Source organism: Heptranchias perlo, chromosome 9, assembly GCF_035084215.1.
Source record: "Heptranchias perlo isolate sHepPer1 chromosome 9, sHepPer1.hap1, whole genome shotgun sequence".
In the NCBI taxonomy this organism is placed as follows: Eukaryota; Metazoa; Chordata; class Chondrichthyes; order Hexanchiformes; family Hexanchidae; genus Heptranchias; species Heptranchias perlo.
Genome location: NC_090333.1, coordinates 63,525,842 through 63,543,560, shown reverse-complemented (window position 1 = coordinate 63,543,560; position 17,719 = coordinate 63,525,842). Strand labels below are relative to the sequence as shown.

Below are 17,719 nucleotides of genomic sequence, written 5' to 3'. Positions count from 1 at the left end.
ATGGGCACCAGAATGAAACATTAGAGAGGAGAAATAAGGTGCACAGAGGACAAATAGCACTAAAGTAAAGAATAGTTCAGAAATAGGAGGGATCAAACGGGGACCAAATGCGAGGCAATCTAAGATGAGATTGGAGTGCATATGCGTAAATGCACGTAGGGTGGTAAATAAGGTTGGTGAGCTGCAGGCTCAAGTCACCACATTCGGACTATGACATAGTGGCAATAACAGATACCTAGTTCAAAGAAGGGGAGGATGGGGCACTGAATATTCCTGGCTACAAGGTATTCAGAAAAGATAGGGAAGGAAAGAAAGGGGGGGCGCTGCAGTATTGATCAAAGTAACTATTATAGCACTGGAAAGTGATGATGTATTTGAAGGGTCAAAGACAGATTTGATTTGGTTAGAATTAAGGGACAATAGAGGAGCTAATGCGCTATTGGGCATATACTATGGGCCACCAAATATGGGAAGGAGATAGAAGAGCAAATTTGTAGGCAAATTACAGAAAGTTGCAATAACTATAGAGCAGTGATAATGAGGGACTTCAATTATCCCAATACAGACTGGGATAGTAGCAGAGTAAAGCGCAGAGAGAGGGAGGAATTCCTGAAATGTATACAAGAAAATTTTTTTAATCAGTGTGTTTTTAGCCCAATGAGGAAAGAAGCAGTGTTGGATCTAGTTCTGGGGAATGAAGTGGGACAAATGGAGCATGTTTCAGTGGGGGAGCATTTGGAGAACAGTGATCATAATATCATTAGGTTGAGAATACTTATGGAAAAACTCAGCAATTACAGACGAGTCTGCCTAAAGTCAGTGGTGGGGAAAATTTAGAGACGAAAGGGACAAAATAAATTGGCACTTGGAAAAGTATGGGCTAATAAATGAAAGTCAGCATGGATTTGTTAAAGGAAGCTAGTTTGACTAACTTGATTGAGTTCTTTGATGAAGTAATGGAGAGGGTTGATGAGGGTAGTATGGCTGATGTGTATATGGACTTTCAAAAGGCATTTGATAAAGTAGCACATGATAGACTTGTAAGCAAAGTTAAAGCCCATGGGATAAAAGGAACAGTGACAGCGTGGATACAAAATTGGCTAAGGGACAGAAAGCAGAGAGCAGCGGTGAATGGTTTTTCAGACTGGAGGGAAGTATATAGTGGTGTTCCCCAGGGGATTAGTATTAGGTCCATTGCTCTTTTTGATATATATTAATGATCTGGACTTGGGTATAGAGAGTATAATTTCAAAGTTTGCAGATGACATGAAACTCAGGAATACAATGAACAATGTGGAGGATAGCAACCGACTTCAGGAGGACATAGGCAGACACATGGCAGATGAAATTTAACGCAGAGAAGTGTGAAGTGATGCATTTTGGTAGGAAGAATGAGGAGAGACATTATAAACTAAATGGTACAATTTTAAAGGGAGTCCAGGAACATAGAGACCTGGGGGTGCACTCTTTGAAGGTTTGAAGGAAATCTTTGAAGGTGGCAGGACAAGTTGAGAAGGCTGTTTAAAAAAAGCACATGGGATCCCGGGCCTTAGTAATAGAGGCGTAGAGTACAAAAGCACGGAAGTTATGCTAAACCTTTATAAAACACTGGTTAGACCTCGGCTGGAGTATTGTGTTCAATTCTGGACACCACACTTTAGGAAGGATGTCAAGGCCATAGCGAGGGTGCAGAGGAGATTTACTAGAATGGTACCAGGGAAGTGGGGAGTTATGTGGCGAGATTGGGGTTGTTCTCCTTAGAGCGGAGAAGGTTAAGAGGATATTTGATCGAGGTTTTCAAAATCATGAACAGTTTTGATAGAGTAAATAAGGAGAAACTGTTTCCAGTGGCTGAAGGATTGGTAACCAGAGGACACAGCTTTAAAATGATTAGCAAAAAACAACAGAGGCAACATGAGGAAACATTTTTTTACGCAGAGAGTTACGATGATCTGGAATGCACTGCAAGATAGGATGGTGGAAGCAAATTCACTAATAACTTTCAAAAGGGAATTGGATAAATACTTGAAGGGAAAAAGCTTACAGGGCTATGGGGAAAGAGCAGGGAAGTGAGACTAATTGGATAGCTCTTTTAAAGAGCCGCAAAGGCACGAAGGGTCGAATGGCGGCCTTCTGTGCTATAACATACTATGATACTATCATATTACTATGAAACTAACTTAAAGGAGCTCTGTGATAGATTCACGGAGGTAGTGGAGAGAGGAGCATCAGTGGACGTTGTATAGATTTCAGCAAACACTTGCTAAGGTTCCACATAAGAATCCTAAATCTAGCTAAAACAGGTTTATGCAATTGGAGATAGACTCATAGCATGGATAGGCAACTGGTTGGGAGATAAATTGCAGAGAGTTCAGATAGAAGGGACAATCTCAAATTAATTGGATATATATAAGATATATATCTTATTAAAAATCCAACATCAGCATACTTCTTGTCCATGCAACTTGACTCCTCTCTCACATTTTTGTGATGACATTTTTCCACTACAAATTCCAATGTCCACAATTGTGATGGGTTTTGGCTATGTAAACCCATTACTCTGATTATGCAACCCAGCCACTGGGTTCCTAGAAATCGTTCAAAATGGTTTCTGAAAAAATTTCCAGTGCCATTTTTTCCCCAGCACCTGAAATTTCTAATAAAATGAACATTTTTTTGAATTGCATTTTTTACAATAATGCAAATAAAAGCAAATGAGTAGAATTTTGAAAGCTTTATTTGCCTCCTGTGTTTGGTTGATTATAATTAGAATGTGAGAGAAAGAGACAGAGACAGATATAGAGATACACGTCCAGGAATCAAGCACAAAACACCAAATTCAATGTTTACAGATATCTCTTAAATTCACACAGATGGTATTCCTCCCTCTCCCCAACTAGTGCCATTGGGCCCATACCCTGGCCCTCCCTTCACTGCTGACAGACATCGAGGAACCACCAATGAGTTAAACTTTTACATTCACCCCAGTTCTGTAGACCTCAGCTCCACCTTCCACTGTTCTGCCAAACCCGAGGTTCCCCATCCATAGCGATGCAAGATTAAAGAACACATCAAAGCTACCAAACTCCAGCAGATCCACAGCAGTCCTGTCTAACTGCAGGACTCCCACTCCAGTTCTGCCAAACCCCTGGTCAGTGCTACCAGAGCCCAGGACCATCACCCAGTTCTACCAGAGCCCAGGAACGTCCAAATTGCTGAAAAAGCACAGGTACAGCCTCCAAGTGCAGCAAAACCCGATTTTCCCACCCTAGCACTGCTAAATACCATTTGGTGTATCTTGCTTACCATCTTGCTGTGTATTCTCAGTATTAAAATGGTAAGGGATAAAAAAATTAAATACATATAGGTAAAGTTTAGCTACTTGCTGCTTGGTGTGCTCTTTACATTTCCCTGCTGCTTAAATCTGCTGCTCTGTTGACCCCTCTGGTTTTTACAGCCCTCCGCAGAGCCACATCAGTCTATGCTCTGCCGAATTTTCCCAAATGGCGAGCTGCCTATTAGCAGGAATCAGTGCTGGCAGCTTGCCTGTTCTATTTAAATGAGTCCCCACCATGATCGGGTCTCCCGATATGAAAATTGAATCCACTGAGTGCCACGTATTCCTGCAACTCCCAACTCAAATAGAGCCTGCAGTCATTGGTGGCTTTTTTCCCTGTCATACCACGCAACACCGTACCTGCCCACTCTCCACTCAACAGGAAAGAACAAAGGAAGAAAAAGACAGAGAGAAGCAGAAGAGAACAGAGATAGATGCAAAAAAAAATAGCTTAGGAGAAGGAAGCAGAAGATAAGAGACAGGGAAAGAAACAAGAACATAGCACAGACAAGTAAAAAAGTGATCATATTTTCCAACTTACTGTGTGCAATCTGCTGTGGGAGATTGACTAGTATTATATTAAATATTTTATGCCTGCGTGCACTTCCTATCAACTTTTTGTTATAAATTCCTATGTCCACATTTATAATGGAAACTGTAATTACACCCTCCCGTCACCAGTGGCACTGTCTCAGTTTGATGTCTCACAGCTCCTCAGCTTGTACTGCAGAGATGTTCCAACCAACCAAGTTGCCATAAGTTTTGTGAAAGTACAATAAAAAATAAGGACAGAATGTATGACTTTAAAATGGGGACTAAATTATGCCTGTGCATCCTTTAAAATTTTTAAAAATCAAGTTATATTGAGGGGAGATGCTCTGTCTGTCCAACTGTCTCATTGGTGTTAGCAATTAGAATCTCTTACTCACTGGCATCAACAATTAGCAATTACCTTTTCTGTCAACAAATGCAGATAAGATAAATAATTGGTTTTGAAACTCAAGTAGTGCGTTTAAAAAAAAAGAAATAGCATTTACCTGAAGAAATTTCACACACTGTGTCAGTTTAATGCAGAGTAATTAGTACACTGTCATTTTCTAAATTCTCTTTTACAAACACACATGCACAGCCTCTGTTTTAAAAAAAAAACTGAACATAAACTTTACTTCAATAAGGCTCTTGGAATTTGACCAAATGATTTTCAAAGTTATTTGAAGAAAATCTACTGATCAGAAACTGGTAGAAGTTAAAGAAAATATTCCATCAGTACAGCTGAGTGAATGGTACTGATACATCCTGGGAAATTAGGTGCATTGCAGACAGCACAACTCAAATGCAGCTCTGTGTAAAAAATTCAAGGCCAAGCCTCGGCTTTTGGGAGGGGCTGAGGCTTTCAAATCAAAATGTCAATGAAGACATTAAAAGACACAAAAGAGAATTCACTTGAGAAATGTAATCATGTTACTGTGAAATATATCATTTTTGAATTTATCATTGTTTAAATTCTCATTTTGGGCAGTAGCAAGTTCAGTTACTGTTAAAAGAAATGGCAGATGAACAATTTTCAGATAAAAATTGCTCAGAAAGCATTTCGTGCAATTTGTACAAAAAAGCCACCTGGTGACCGAATTGTGCCAGGGTCACAAATTTGCACACGTGATTTCCATTATAAATGTGATGATAGAAATTTATAATGGAAAAAGTTGCCACAACTGCAGGAAGTAAGGTTTTTGGACAAAGATTTTGAATAAGATGTAGATACTAAGCTAGGAGAAATGGGGTGATTTTCATTTGTTTGTACTGTCCTTCCCTGTTTATACTGGAAAACGGGGCAGCCAGCAGTTGTAACCACAAACCCACTGAAGTCCACCCAACACGATTTTCAGGCGGGTCTCAGAATCAGCAACGAGCGTTCCCACCCAAACAAGCGGGAACCTGATTAAAATGTTTAAGTTGGGGTCTTGTGCCAGTTGTAGGATCCCAACGCCATTTTTGTGCACCAGTAGGTGGATCGTGTGTGGCACGCGCTCCGCTTATTGGCATCAGACATTGAGAGGTCTAAATGACAGTCCTTAGAGGGATGGCTGAAGTTCGCTCACAAAGCGGTCCCCAAAACACTGCTTACACTGATTCTTGTGGGGCCGGGAGGAGCATGATGTTTGCCGGCTATTCAGTGTCAGACACCCCAGGTTGCGTCCCCCACCCCACCCTCTTCAGGGCTTGACTTCCAACTCGGCTCCACGGAAGGGCTGCCTGATTCTCTACCTCGCAACCCACCCCCCACCCCTTTCCCAGCGGCGAGCTGCCTGTGTGTGTGCTGACTGAGAATTGGTAGCTCGCCCAAAATAATTCGATAAGGCTCAATCACCCGCTGGACCCATCAAATGAACATAGCGCACACCCCGCCCTCCACCCTTTCGATGAACGCTCCAGTTGAAAATTCCCCTCATAGTGCATTGTGAACAGAGCAGAAAATTCCAAAAGTACATAGATAGATTAAGCCAGTGGGTCGAACAATGACAGGTGTAGTTTCATTGAATATAGAGGGAAGTAGTATACTTTGGATGCAAAAAAAGCAGAGAGAAGTATAATCTAAATCAGGATGTCATGGAAATCAGGAACTCAAGGAATGATCTTATTGAGGGTATCACAAAAGGATTTCAGAGAATATTTATTAAGGAAAACTGATATGGACTATAAAGGCAAGGAAATATTACAGCAATTATACGAAGCATTGATCCAGACCTTGTTTGGAATATTGTGCTCAATTTTGGAGACCCTAAATAATCACAAATATACTAGCCTTGGAGAAAGTTCAGTGATAATTCACCAGAATGATACCCAGATGCAGGGAATTGCAGGGTAAGCTTTTGTTATATTCACTTTAATTGGTCAGCACAAATAACTAATTTGATCAGTGCTACTCCTGCTGCTTCTAAAATTTAAAGTGGAGAAGCCACAGGATCAGCACTCAGGAAATCTGCTGCTCCAGATGCTGGTTGATCTGTGTGCCCATATAAAACTGACCAATGTTTCTGACTGAGACACTGGCAATTGATGTCACTGATCCTCAAAGAGAAAAGCTGCACAAAATCCCCCACGCTTTTAATGGAAATCAGGAACTTAAGGCGTGATCTGAATGAAATGTTACAAATCATAAAAGGGGCTACACAGACCAGATGAGAAATGGCTCTTCCCTTTCATAGAGAAATCCAGAACAAAGGGACACAATCTTAGGATTCATGCTGACCAGTTGAAAATGAATATGGACAAAACTTCTGCTAAAAAACAATGATGAGAATGTGGAACACACAGCGTCAAAAATGAATGGATGTAAAGTCAAATGAAATGTTTAAAAGGAAATAGATATTTACTTGGGAAGTAAGGGTATTATTGGATATAGAGAAAGGCAGTGAATTTGGAACGATTGCTAGCAAAAATTGGCTGGTTTTGTTTCTATTTTTCCATGTACTCTAATTGCATAGAATTGTTGTAGCATTTGTAAAGAAATATTAAGGTATTCTAAAGTCTTAATTTATAATTTCATCCATAAGTTAGAAGCATTGTTTATGATATTTAGAAGACAATTCAATTATTAGCCTTGTTCTGTGTGTTACAGTGTGATAATATTAATAATGACAAGTATGACATTTAATAGTTAATTTATCTCTCTCAGAAATCATGTGTTTCCCACCAAACATCGATGCAACTTTCGATTCGAGAAGGTGGTCATTCAGGATTTGGGAACAAGTAACTTACCATTGCAGAACTTCTGGGGGAAGACAGCAATCTACATGTCTGGCAGGTGGATGGTCTCCCCCTATAAAATGCCATGGTACGAGTTCTATTTTTTTTATTAGTCTAAAGGAAAGCATAAAATGAAACCAACTGTTATTTCATTTTGTATATATTCCAAATAATACTTAGGTAATGTTTCACTAAATTGAAGAGAAAACCTCAAGCAGGTTATTAATGTAAAACTGCTAAAATATTTTTCAAATAATCAGGATAATTAACACATTGTTGTGAAAAAGGTTACGCATAACCAAATCATAGAATAATTCTAATAATAAAAAACCTTTTCAAACGGACATCATATGTGGAAAAAAATCACACCGTTTAATTATAATAAAATGTACAGTCCCAGCATTAGCTTGATTCGGATTGCTGTACCAAGTTGTTGCTATATTAGGAGTCATTGTTATCACCTGGGGGTGGGGGGGGAGATTTCTTCTGTGCAAAGTGTGTAATAAAATCAAATACCTATTTGAAAAGAACACGATTATGATGATGTTTCACACAGCACACAAAGGAAACCTTCTCCATAGAATTCAGATGTTACAAAGTGACACCATGCATGAGCAGGGCACTAAATGCAAAAGGGGCAACTGGAGGCAGGAGGGGTGATCACAGGCAGAAAGGATGACTGAAGGCAGGAGGGAAGTTTGAAGGCAGGAGGTGCAACCGGAGGGAAGACAGGTTTTGGATGAATGGGGATCTTAAATGTAGATCATAGAATGGGGACGGATTGGTAAATGGACAAAGGGTGGGAATGTGGATAGAGTCCCAAAGAAAAGAGCTTCACAAAACTTCCCTTCCCAGCAGCTTTGGTTCTTGTCCACTGTGCTTCTTCTGCACTCTTGACGTTAGGCCTCAGTATCAGCTGAGCTTCCTCCCCAATCTGGCTTCAAACCTCAGGTCCCACTTACTGGACGACCTGTCTGCTCCAGCATGAGGCCCTACTATGCTTTCTGCTGCTCCAGCTTTACGTCTAGGCCTTACCCTGGCACCACAGCCTCTGGGCCCATTCCTTGCCCGGGCCCATTCCTTGCCCAAGCCCATGGAATCGAGGAAAAAGTACGGACTTGGTTAGGAAGTTGGCTGAGCGAAAGGCGACAGAGAGTAGGGATAATGGGTAGGTACTCACATTGGCAGGATGTGACTAGTGGAGTCCCGCAGGATCTGTCTTGGGGCCTCAATTATTCACAATATTTATTAACGACTTAGATGAAGGCATAGAAAGTCTCATATCTAAGTTTGCCAATGACGCAAAGATTGGTGGCATTGTAAGCAGTGTAGATGGAAACATAAAATGACAAAGCGATATTGATAGATTAGGTGAATGGGCAAAACTGTGACAAATGGAATTCAATGTAGACAAATGTGAGGTCATCCACTTTGGATCAAAAAAGGATAGAACAGGGTACTTTCTAAATGATAAAAAGTTAAAAAACGGTGGATGTCCAAAGGGACCTAGGGGTTCAGGTACACAGATCATTGAAGTGTAATGAACAGGTGCAGAAAATAATCAATAAGGCTAATGGAATGCACTGTGGGCCATCAGCAGCAGCAGAATTGTATTCCAACACAATCTGTAACCTCATGGCCCGGCATATTCCTCACTCTACCATTACCAACAAGCCAGGGGATCAGCCCTGGTTCAATGAGGAGTGTAGAAGAGCATGCCAGGAGCAGCACCAAGTGTACCTAAAAATGAGGAGCCAACCTGGTGAAGTAGAAAACTCAGGACTACATGCATGCTAAACAGCGGAAGCAACATGCTATAGACAGAGCTAAGCGATTCCACAACCAACGGATCAGATCAAAGCTCTGCAGTCCTGCCACATCCAGTCGTGAATGGTGGTGGACAATTAAACAACTAATGGGAGGAGGAGGCTCTGTAAACATCCCCATCCTCAACGATGGTGGAGTCCAGCACGTGAGTGCAAAAGACAAGGCTGAAGCATTTGCAACCATCTTCAGCCAGAAGTGCCGAGTGGATGATCCATCTCGGCCGCCTCCCGATATCCCCACCATCACAGAAGCCAGTCTTCAGCCAATTCGATTCACTCCACGTGATATCAAGAAACGGCTGAGTGCACTGGATACAGCAAAGGCTATGGGCCCCGACAACATCCCGGCTGTAGTGCTGAAGACTTGTGCTCCAGAACTAGCTGCGCCTCTAGCCAAGCCGATTCCAGTACAGCTACAACACTGGCATCTACCCGACAACGTGGAAAATTGCCCAGGTACGTCCTGGCCACAAAAAGCAGGACAAATCCAATCCGGCCAATTACCGCCCCATCAGTCTACTCTCAATCATCAGCAAAGTGATGGAAGGTGTCGTCGACAGTGCTATCAAGCGGCACTTACTCACCACTAACCTGCTCACCGATGCTCAGTTTGGGTTCCGCCAGGACCACTCGGCTCCAGACCTCATTACAGCCTTGGTCCAAACATGGACAAAAGAGCTGAATTCCAGAGGTGAGGTGAGAGTGACTGCCCTTGACATCAAGGCAGCATTTGACCGAGTGTGGCACCAAGGAGCCCTAGTAAAATTGAAGTCAATGGGAATGAGGGGGAAAACTCTCCAGTGGCTGGAGTCATACCTAGCACAAAGGAAGATGGTGGTGGTTGTTGGAGGCCAATCATCTCAGCCCCAGGACATTGCTGCAGGAGTTCCTCAAGGCAGTGTCCGAGGCCCAACCGTCTTCAGCTGCTTCATCAATGACCTTCTCTCCATCATCAGATCAGAAATGGGGATGTTCGCTAATGATTGCACAGTGTTCAGTTCCATTTGTAACCCTTCAGATAGTGAAGCAGTCCAAGCCCTCATGCAGCAAGACCTGGACAACATCCAGGCTCGGGCTCATAAATGGCAAGTAACATTCGTGCCAGGCAATGACCATCTCCAACAAGAGAGAGTCTAACCACCTCCCCTTGACATTCAACTGCATTACCATCGCCTTCGAGGGAGTGCAGCGTAGGTTTACTAGAATCATACCCGGGCTTCAAGGGTTAAGTTACGAGGAGAGATTACACAAATTGGGGTTGTATTCTCTGGAGTTTCAAAGGTTAAGGGGTGATCTGATCGAAGTTTATCAGATATTAAGGGGAACGGATAGGGTGGATAGAGAGAAACTATTTCCGCTGGTTGGGGATTCTAGGAGTCGGGGGCACAGTCTAAAAATTAGAGCCAGACCTTTCAGGAGCGAGAATAGAAAACATTTCTTCACACAAAGGGTGGTAGAAGTTTGGAACTCTCTTCCGCAAATGGCAATTGATACTAGCTCAATTGCTAAATTTAAATCTGAGATAGATAGCTTTTTGGCAACCAAAGGTATTAAGGGATATGGGCCAAAGGCGGCTATATGGAGTTAGATCACAGATCAGCCATGATCTTATCAAATGGTGGAGCAGGCACGAAGGGCTGAATGGCCTACTCCTGTTCCTATGTTCCTACCCATCACTCCAAGCTCCAGGCTCTAGCTCCTAACTAAGGCAATGACCCCAATTTTTCTCTCACCGACATTTTGCAGCGGTTCGCAAACATGTCAGTACTGTTCAGGAACACAACTCCAGATTCTGTCACACTCTCCTTTGCATTAGATCAACCCCCCACCCCTCTCCACACAATGCGTCCTGACGTTAACCCTTCCACTTCAATCCCCAATTTCTCTTACTGCACCTGAGCAACCTTTCCTAGACTGCACCTCACCCCCCTTCCCTCCTGACGCAGATCACCACTTCTCAACAGGTGCATATTCAAGTCATAGAAATGTAAAATCGGTAAAGCAACATTGCGATGCATGCAGACACAATGGGAAATGTGCAGAAGAGAGAGGCAGCAGACAGTAGAAAAGAGTGGAGAAAATTTGGAGACAGAGTTACAGAGATGACAAAGTAATAAAATGTGAGGAAGCCATACAGAAAGGGAGAAAGAGTGGAAGACAAACAAAGACACAGAAAAGGGCCGTTAACCACTAATTACAAATTGTACCTCAAAACTGCAATCTGGATCCTATGCACATCACATCATAGGACCCCGCTTTGAAATGGGGGGCCGCTCTGGTCACCCATCTCAGCATTGTATCCAAGATGACAGCAACTGGAGCACCAGCGTAAATGGAGTGGGAAGTGACCCAATGCCATTTTCGACCCATTACGACCCGCAGAGTTCTGTCATTTTTTGTTTTTGTTTCTGTCCATGAGTAATACCAGGAGAAATCAACTGGTCCAAATAAATACTGCACTTCTTAGAATTTTAACGGTTTGAAATTGTTTTTGTAAATTGTCAGAGATCATATATACTTTAGGCTATTATAATGTTTCTTAACATAATGCTATTGTGCTTATAAACCATAAATTTTATTCAGGTGCTAATATTAGATAAAATCAGTGATCAAATAACTCACACTTTTCAAATATCAAGAAGAATTTTTTTTAAAAAATTCATTCATGGGATGTGGGCGTCGCTGGCGAGGCCTGCATTTATTGCCCATCCCTAATTGCCCTTGAGAAGGTGGTGGTGAGCCGCCGTCTTGAACCACTGCAGTCCGTTTAGGGAAGGTACTGCCACAGTGCTGTTTGGAAGGGAGTTCCAGGATTTTGACCCAGCGACAATAAAGGAACGGTGATATATTTCCAAGTTAGGATGGTGTGTGACTTGGAGGGGAACGTGCAGGTGATGTTGTTCCCATGCACCTGCTGCCCTTGTCCTTCTAGGTTATAGAAGTCGCGGGTTTAGGAGATGCTGTCGAAGAAACCTTGGCAAGTTGCTGCAATGCATCTTGTAGATGGCACACACTGCAGCCACAGTGTGCCATTGGTGGAGGGAGTGAATGTTTAAGGTGGTAGATGGGGTGTCAGTGTATTTTTCCTAAGTATATTCTGATGGCAAATAATTATATTTGTGTTCATCCAAATGTCGAATCAACTACTATCCAGCATTTCGCTGATCATGAGTAAACCATTTCCAGCTAAATGTACAAAGTGATGGTAACCAAGAACCAACTGAATAACCAAAGATGTGTGCATATGGAAATGTAAGTTATCACTGTTTCAACAGATTCATGCTCACGACCTTCAAATATTCCCAACGGTTATTTTCTACATTCAAAAACTTCATACAGAAGTGGTGAAAAAGTGCGATATAGGTGCCACGATTGGTATGCATTACAAGGAGGAGAAGAAATAGAATGCATTGACGGGCTATGGTATATCAAGGGTTCTGTTCCAGTCTGCATTGGTAACCTATTTTCATCATTACTAGAATCAAATGGAAATGATAATAGAATTATGTCAATTGGCAAACATATGCTTTCTCTTTCAATTTTTTCACAACTCTCACATGAAAACAACAACCTGTGGTCGGATATGGTCTCACAGCTGGCAGTGGCTCTCTGAGATCTTATTCCTATCATTATTCTTCACGAGTGAATCCAGAGGCTATTTGGAGCCTGTTATAGTCCTCACCCAATGTTCACGTCCACATACCTTCAGCAGGGATTATTGAATAGGTATTAATGCAAACCCAGATCATGTTCTTTGTTTCTCTTTCTCTTCAGCCCAGGGTCATAGGTGTTGACTGCAGTGTTCTACTGTGGCCCCGAGCTCTGATTGACTAACTGAGCTCAGACTAGAGACTTCGACCTCCCTGGTCCATCTGGCGTAATGCCACAACATGTGATGCAAATGCCTACTGAGCAAACAGTGGAGGGTCATGAGCTAACTCATAACCATTTATTTCTCCCACTAACTAGGGTTCTGAGGACTAATTTGCAGCTATTTATTTTGGAGAAATTTGTTTTTGTGGTTTAAACCAAATCAGGAGGTCAGCAGTTACAGTTCATCTCAATCTGCACAATGATAAAAGTAGAGCTTACAGTTGAGTTACCTATTGATGTTATCCAATTTCTTCTCTCCATGAAATGTCTTGGAATGTTTTACCATAGTAAAGGCATTATAGAACTGCAAGTTCTTGTTCTTAATATAAATGTTTCTAAAATATGGATGATGCCATATTTGTCCATAATCCTCATGTAATGTCACACATAAAAAAGTAATAGTTTGTCATAATTGGGAATCATTATATATTATTACAAAGACCCAAAGGAAAAAATGTCAGCCAACTCAACAGGCTTGGAGAACATACAAACATACGAATTAAGAGCAGGAGGCCATTCGGTCCCTCGAGCCTGCTCTGCCATTTGATAAGATCATGGCTGATCTGATTGTGACCTCAACCATTCTTTCCCATCTACCTACTATAACCTTTGACGCCCTTGTTAATCAGGAATCTATCTAACTCCGCCTTAAAAATATTCAATGACCCTGCCTCCACCGCTCTCTGGGGAAGGGAGTTCCAGACTTACGACCCTCTGAGAGAAAAATTTCTCCTCATCTCCGTCTTAAATGGGAGATCCCTTATTTTTAAACTGTGGCCCTTAGTTCTAGTCTCTCCCACAAGGAGAAACATCCTCTCAGCATCTACCCCTTCTAGTCCCCTCAGGATCTTATATGTTTCAGTAAGTTCACCTCTCATTCTTCTAAACTCCAGTGTATACAGGCCCAACTTGTCCAAACTTTCCTCATAAGATAACCCCCTCATCCCAGGAATCAGTCGAGTGAACCTTCTCTGAACCGCCTCCAAAGCAATTATGTCGTTTCCTAAATAAGGAGACCAAAACTGCACACAGTATTCTAGATCTGGTCTCACCAATGCCCTGTACAACTGTAGTAAAACATCTCTACTTTTATATTCCATTCCCCTTGCAATAAATGATAACATTCTATTTGCCTTCCGAAACACTTGCTGTACCCGCATACTAACTTTTTGTGATTCTTGTACTAGGACACCCAAGTCCCTCTACCTCAGAGTTCTGCAATTTCTCTCCATTTAAACAATATACTGCTTTTCTATTCCTCCTGCCAAAGTGGACAAGTTCACATTTTCCCACATTATACTCCATCTGCCAAATTTTTGCACACTCGCTTAACCTATCTATATCCCTTTGCAGACTCCTTATGTCCTCTTCACAACTTACTTTCCTACCTACCTTTGTGTCATCAGTAAATTTAGCAACCATACATTCGGTCCCTTCATCCAAGTCATTGATATAGATTGTAAATAGTTGAGGCCCAAGCACTGATCCCTGTGGCACTCCACTCGTTACATCTTGCCAACCTTAAAATGACCCATTTATGCCTACTCTCTGTTTCCGGTTAGCTAACCAATCCTTTATCCATGCTAATACGTTACCCTCTACACCATGAGCTTTTATTTTGTGGAGTAGCCTTTGATGGGGCACCTTGTCAAAAGCCTTCTGGAAATCCAAGTACACCACATCCACAGGATCCCCTTTATCCACGTTGCTTGTTACTTCCTCAAAGAACTCTAATAAATTTGTCAAACCTGATTTCCCTTTCACAAAGCCGTTTTGATGCTGCCTGATTGCATTGAGATTTTCTAAGTGCCCTGCTATAACGTCCTTAATAATAGATTCTAGTATTTTCCCGCTGACGGATGTTAAGCTAACTGGCCTGTAATTTCCTGCTTTCTGTCTCCCTCCTTTCTTGGAATAGAGGAGATACATTCGCTATTTTCATAACATAAGAAGACAGGAAGGAGAAAACGTAATTTAGTCAATGTAGCTTCTCCAACTGTTTCAATTGATGTAAAGGAACTACCAAGGTCAGTCTCATCTCTTGCTGCATTGGTGAGCAACCCATATTTCTATTCCATAATCAAGAAGCTGACCATTTCTTGGAATATTTCAACCAGTTCAACAATCACCATCAAAGATGTATATTTCCACATATTGATTATAAAGGGGTGGAAAAGTTAGCCCTACTACTTGGTAGTTTGTTCTTAGGTTAACAACCCTCACGTTAACAAAGTACTGAAGAGAGATCAGAGTCATCATAACACATGCATACTGATGAATCAATCAGGCTGCAACTGCTATAATGCTGCTGAGCCCCCTCCTCAGGGCTGTTAATGAGCTGAAAACTGCAAAACCTTGCTAATGTGGTGCAGTACACCTGCAAGCTGCTTAGTTGAAAACAGAAGGAAGCAGTAGGCGAAAGCACACAGTTGGAGGTAGGTGATGACCTGGCAGAAAGTGGGATGTGCCTTAAGAAGGGACATTAACAACTATTCAATGGAAAAATAAAGGGACATAGAGGTAAATACTATAATTTGGTTTGACCGCAATCAACTATTATGTTCTAGTTGTACTCTGTGTAAAACTAATCCAATTTAGTAATATCCAAGTTTGATCCAAACATTTACTTTACAGAAACTGGATGTAAAAAACCACCAGCAGTAAGAAATGTCAATTTTTCTCCTGATCGAGAGAGATATCAGGAAGGGCAGTGGTTGACTTACTCATGTGTTCGTGGCTATGAGCTTCATGGAAAACAACATGTGCAATGTGGTTCCAAAGGTTGGCTAGAGACATCAGTTTGCATTGGTAAGCACAGGTTTTTCATTCTTTAGATATCAACGCCTTTATAAGATGTGTCAATGGAGAATTACATAGAGTTATATCAAAACTACAGCACAGAAACAGGCCATTCAGCCCAATTGGTCTGTGCCGCCGTTCATGCTCCACACGAGCCTCCTCCCTCCCTATTTCATCTAACCCTATCAGGATATCCTTCTATTCCTTTCTCCCTCATGTGCTTATCTAGCTTCCCCTTAATTGCATCTATGCTATTTGTCTCAACTACTCCTTGTGGTAGCACGTTCCACATTCTTACCACTCTTTGGGTAAAGAAGTTTCTCCTGAATTCCCTATTGGATTTATTAGTGACTATCTTATATTGATGACCTCTAGTTTTGGACTCCCCCACAAGTGGAAACATTTTCTCTACGTCTACTGTATCAAATACTTTCATTATCTTAAAGACCTCTATCGGGTCACCCTCAGCCTTCTCTTTTCTAGAGAGAAGAGACCTAGCCTATTCAGCCTTTCCTAATAAGGATATCCTCTCAGTTCTGGTATCATCCTTGTGAATCTTTTTTGCACCCTCTCCAATGCCTCTACATCATTTCTATAATATGGAGACTGGAACTGTGCTGTTGAACCTTTTCGTCATAAAGTACTTGTTTACAAAATGTACGATTTAAGTATTTGCTTGGGGCCTATTGTCTTGAAAGGGCAGTTAATTAGAGGAATACAGCTGACTGTTATTAAAATACCTGCAGAAACCACAATATCAAGGTTACATCCTAAAAAGATGATTGCTACCATCTAGTAGTATATTAGTAAAGTTTTGCAAATGCCCACACTTGCATGTTACTTCCTGTGTCCTGATTTTTCAGTAATATTTTTATGTCAACATCTTTAATATGCCAAATGCTTTGTAAGCATTTTCAATGGCAATTTCCCTTTTAACACGCGCCTATCGTAATGCAAATAGACCTCCCCCTGCCACTAGGTGGCACTGTGGAGCCTCCCCAGTAATATATCCCACATAAAAATAGAAAATGCTGGAAAAGCTCAAAGTCAGGCAGCATCTGTGGAGAAAGAAACAGAGTTAACGTTTCAGGTCGAAGACCCCTTTCGTCAGAACTCCTTCGACCTGAAACGTTAACTCTGTTTCTTTCTCCACAGGTGCTGCCTGACTTTCTGAGCTTTTCCAACATTTTCTGTTTTTATTCCAGATTTCCAGCATCCACAGTAGTGTGCTTGTGAATATATCCCACATGCTTTCACCAGCCCAATCATCATAACCTCTGCCTGGCCAGAACAGAGCGATCGAGGGCCAAAAATGGCAGTGCAGCACTTATTGCTCTGTTCCTGCAACCAATATGGCTACTGCCATTTCTGACCTGGTGTTGAAATGTCTGGGCAGAACACACAACTGTTTCAGGCAGGAGCTAACTTGTCATTTGAGGCAGGGTACGCTAGCTTAGTGGTTATGTTACTGGACTAATAATCAAGAGAACATGAGTTCAAAACCCATGTTTGAGAATTTGAATTCAGTTAAAAAACAAAATCTGGAAGTAAAAAGCTGGTATCAGTAAAAGTGACAAGAGACTGTCAGATTGTTGTAGAAACCCAACTGGTTCACTAATATCCTTCAGGGAAGGAAACCTGCTGTCCTTACCCGGTCTGGCCTATCTGTAATTTCAATCCCACATCAATGTGGTTGACTCTTGACTCTGTAGTGGCCACTCAGTTCAAGAAAACAACAATCTGACAGTCTCATGTCACTTTTACTGATACCAACTTTTTACTTCCAGATTTTGTTTTTTAACTGAATTCAAATTCTCAAACGTGGGTTTTGAACTCACGTTCTCTTGATTAATGAATAAAACCGGATGGACCACTCGGCTGAGACCTAGACATTGAATCAGAATATGTCAACGCAGACCCAGTGCTGTCAACCCTGTGGAGTCCTCCTCACTGGGGACTGGTGCCAAAGTTAGGAGCGCTATCTCACTAATTAGTCAAGCAAGAGCCTGACATAGTCATACTTACAGAATCGTAGCTATCAGGCAACATTCCATACTGCTCCATCACTATCCCTGGGTATGTCCTGTCTCACCAGCAGGACAAACTCACCAGAGGTGGGGACACAATGGGATACAGT

The 17,719-nt window shown here is 41.8% G+C and overlaps 1 protein-coding gene across 1 annotated transcript in view; it reads left to right on the top strand.

Annotated features, from left to right (window-relative positions):
• Positions 1-17,719, top strand: part of LOC137325047 (complement factor H-like) — a 94,796-nt gene that overhangs the window by 47,709 nt on the left and 29,368 nt on the right. Inside the window, exons 8-10 of the mRNA XM_067989747.1 lie at positions 7,014-7,172; positions 12,186-12,365; positions 15,418-15,591. Of these exons, the coding sequence (XP_067845848.1) occupies positions 7,014-7,172; positions 12,186-12,365; positions 15,418-15,591 (513 nt within the window). The remainder of the gene's footprint in view (positions 1-7,013; positions 7,173-12,185; positions 12,366-15,417; positions 15,592-17,719) is intronic.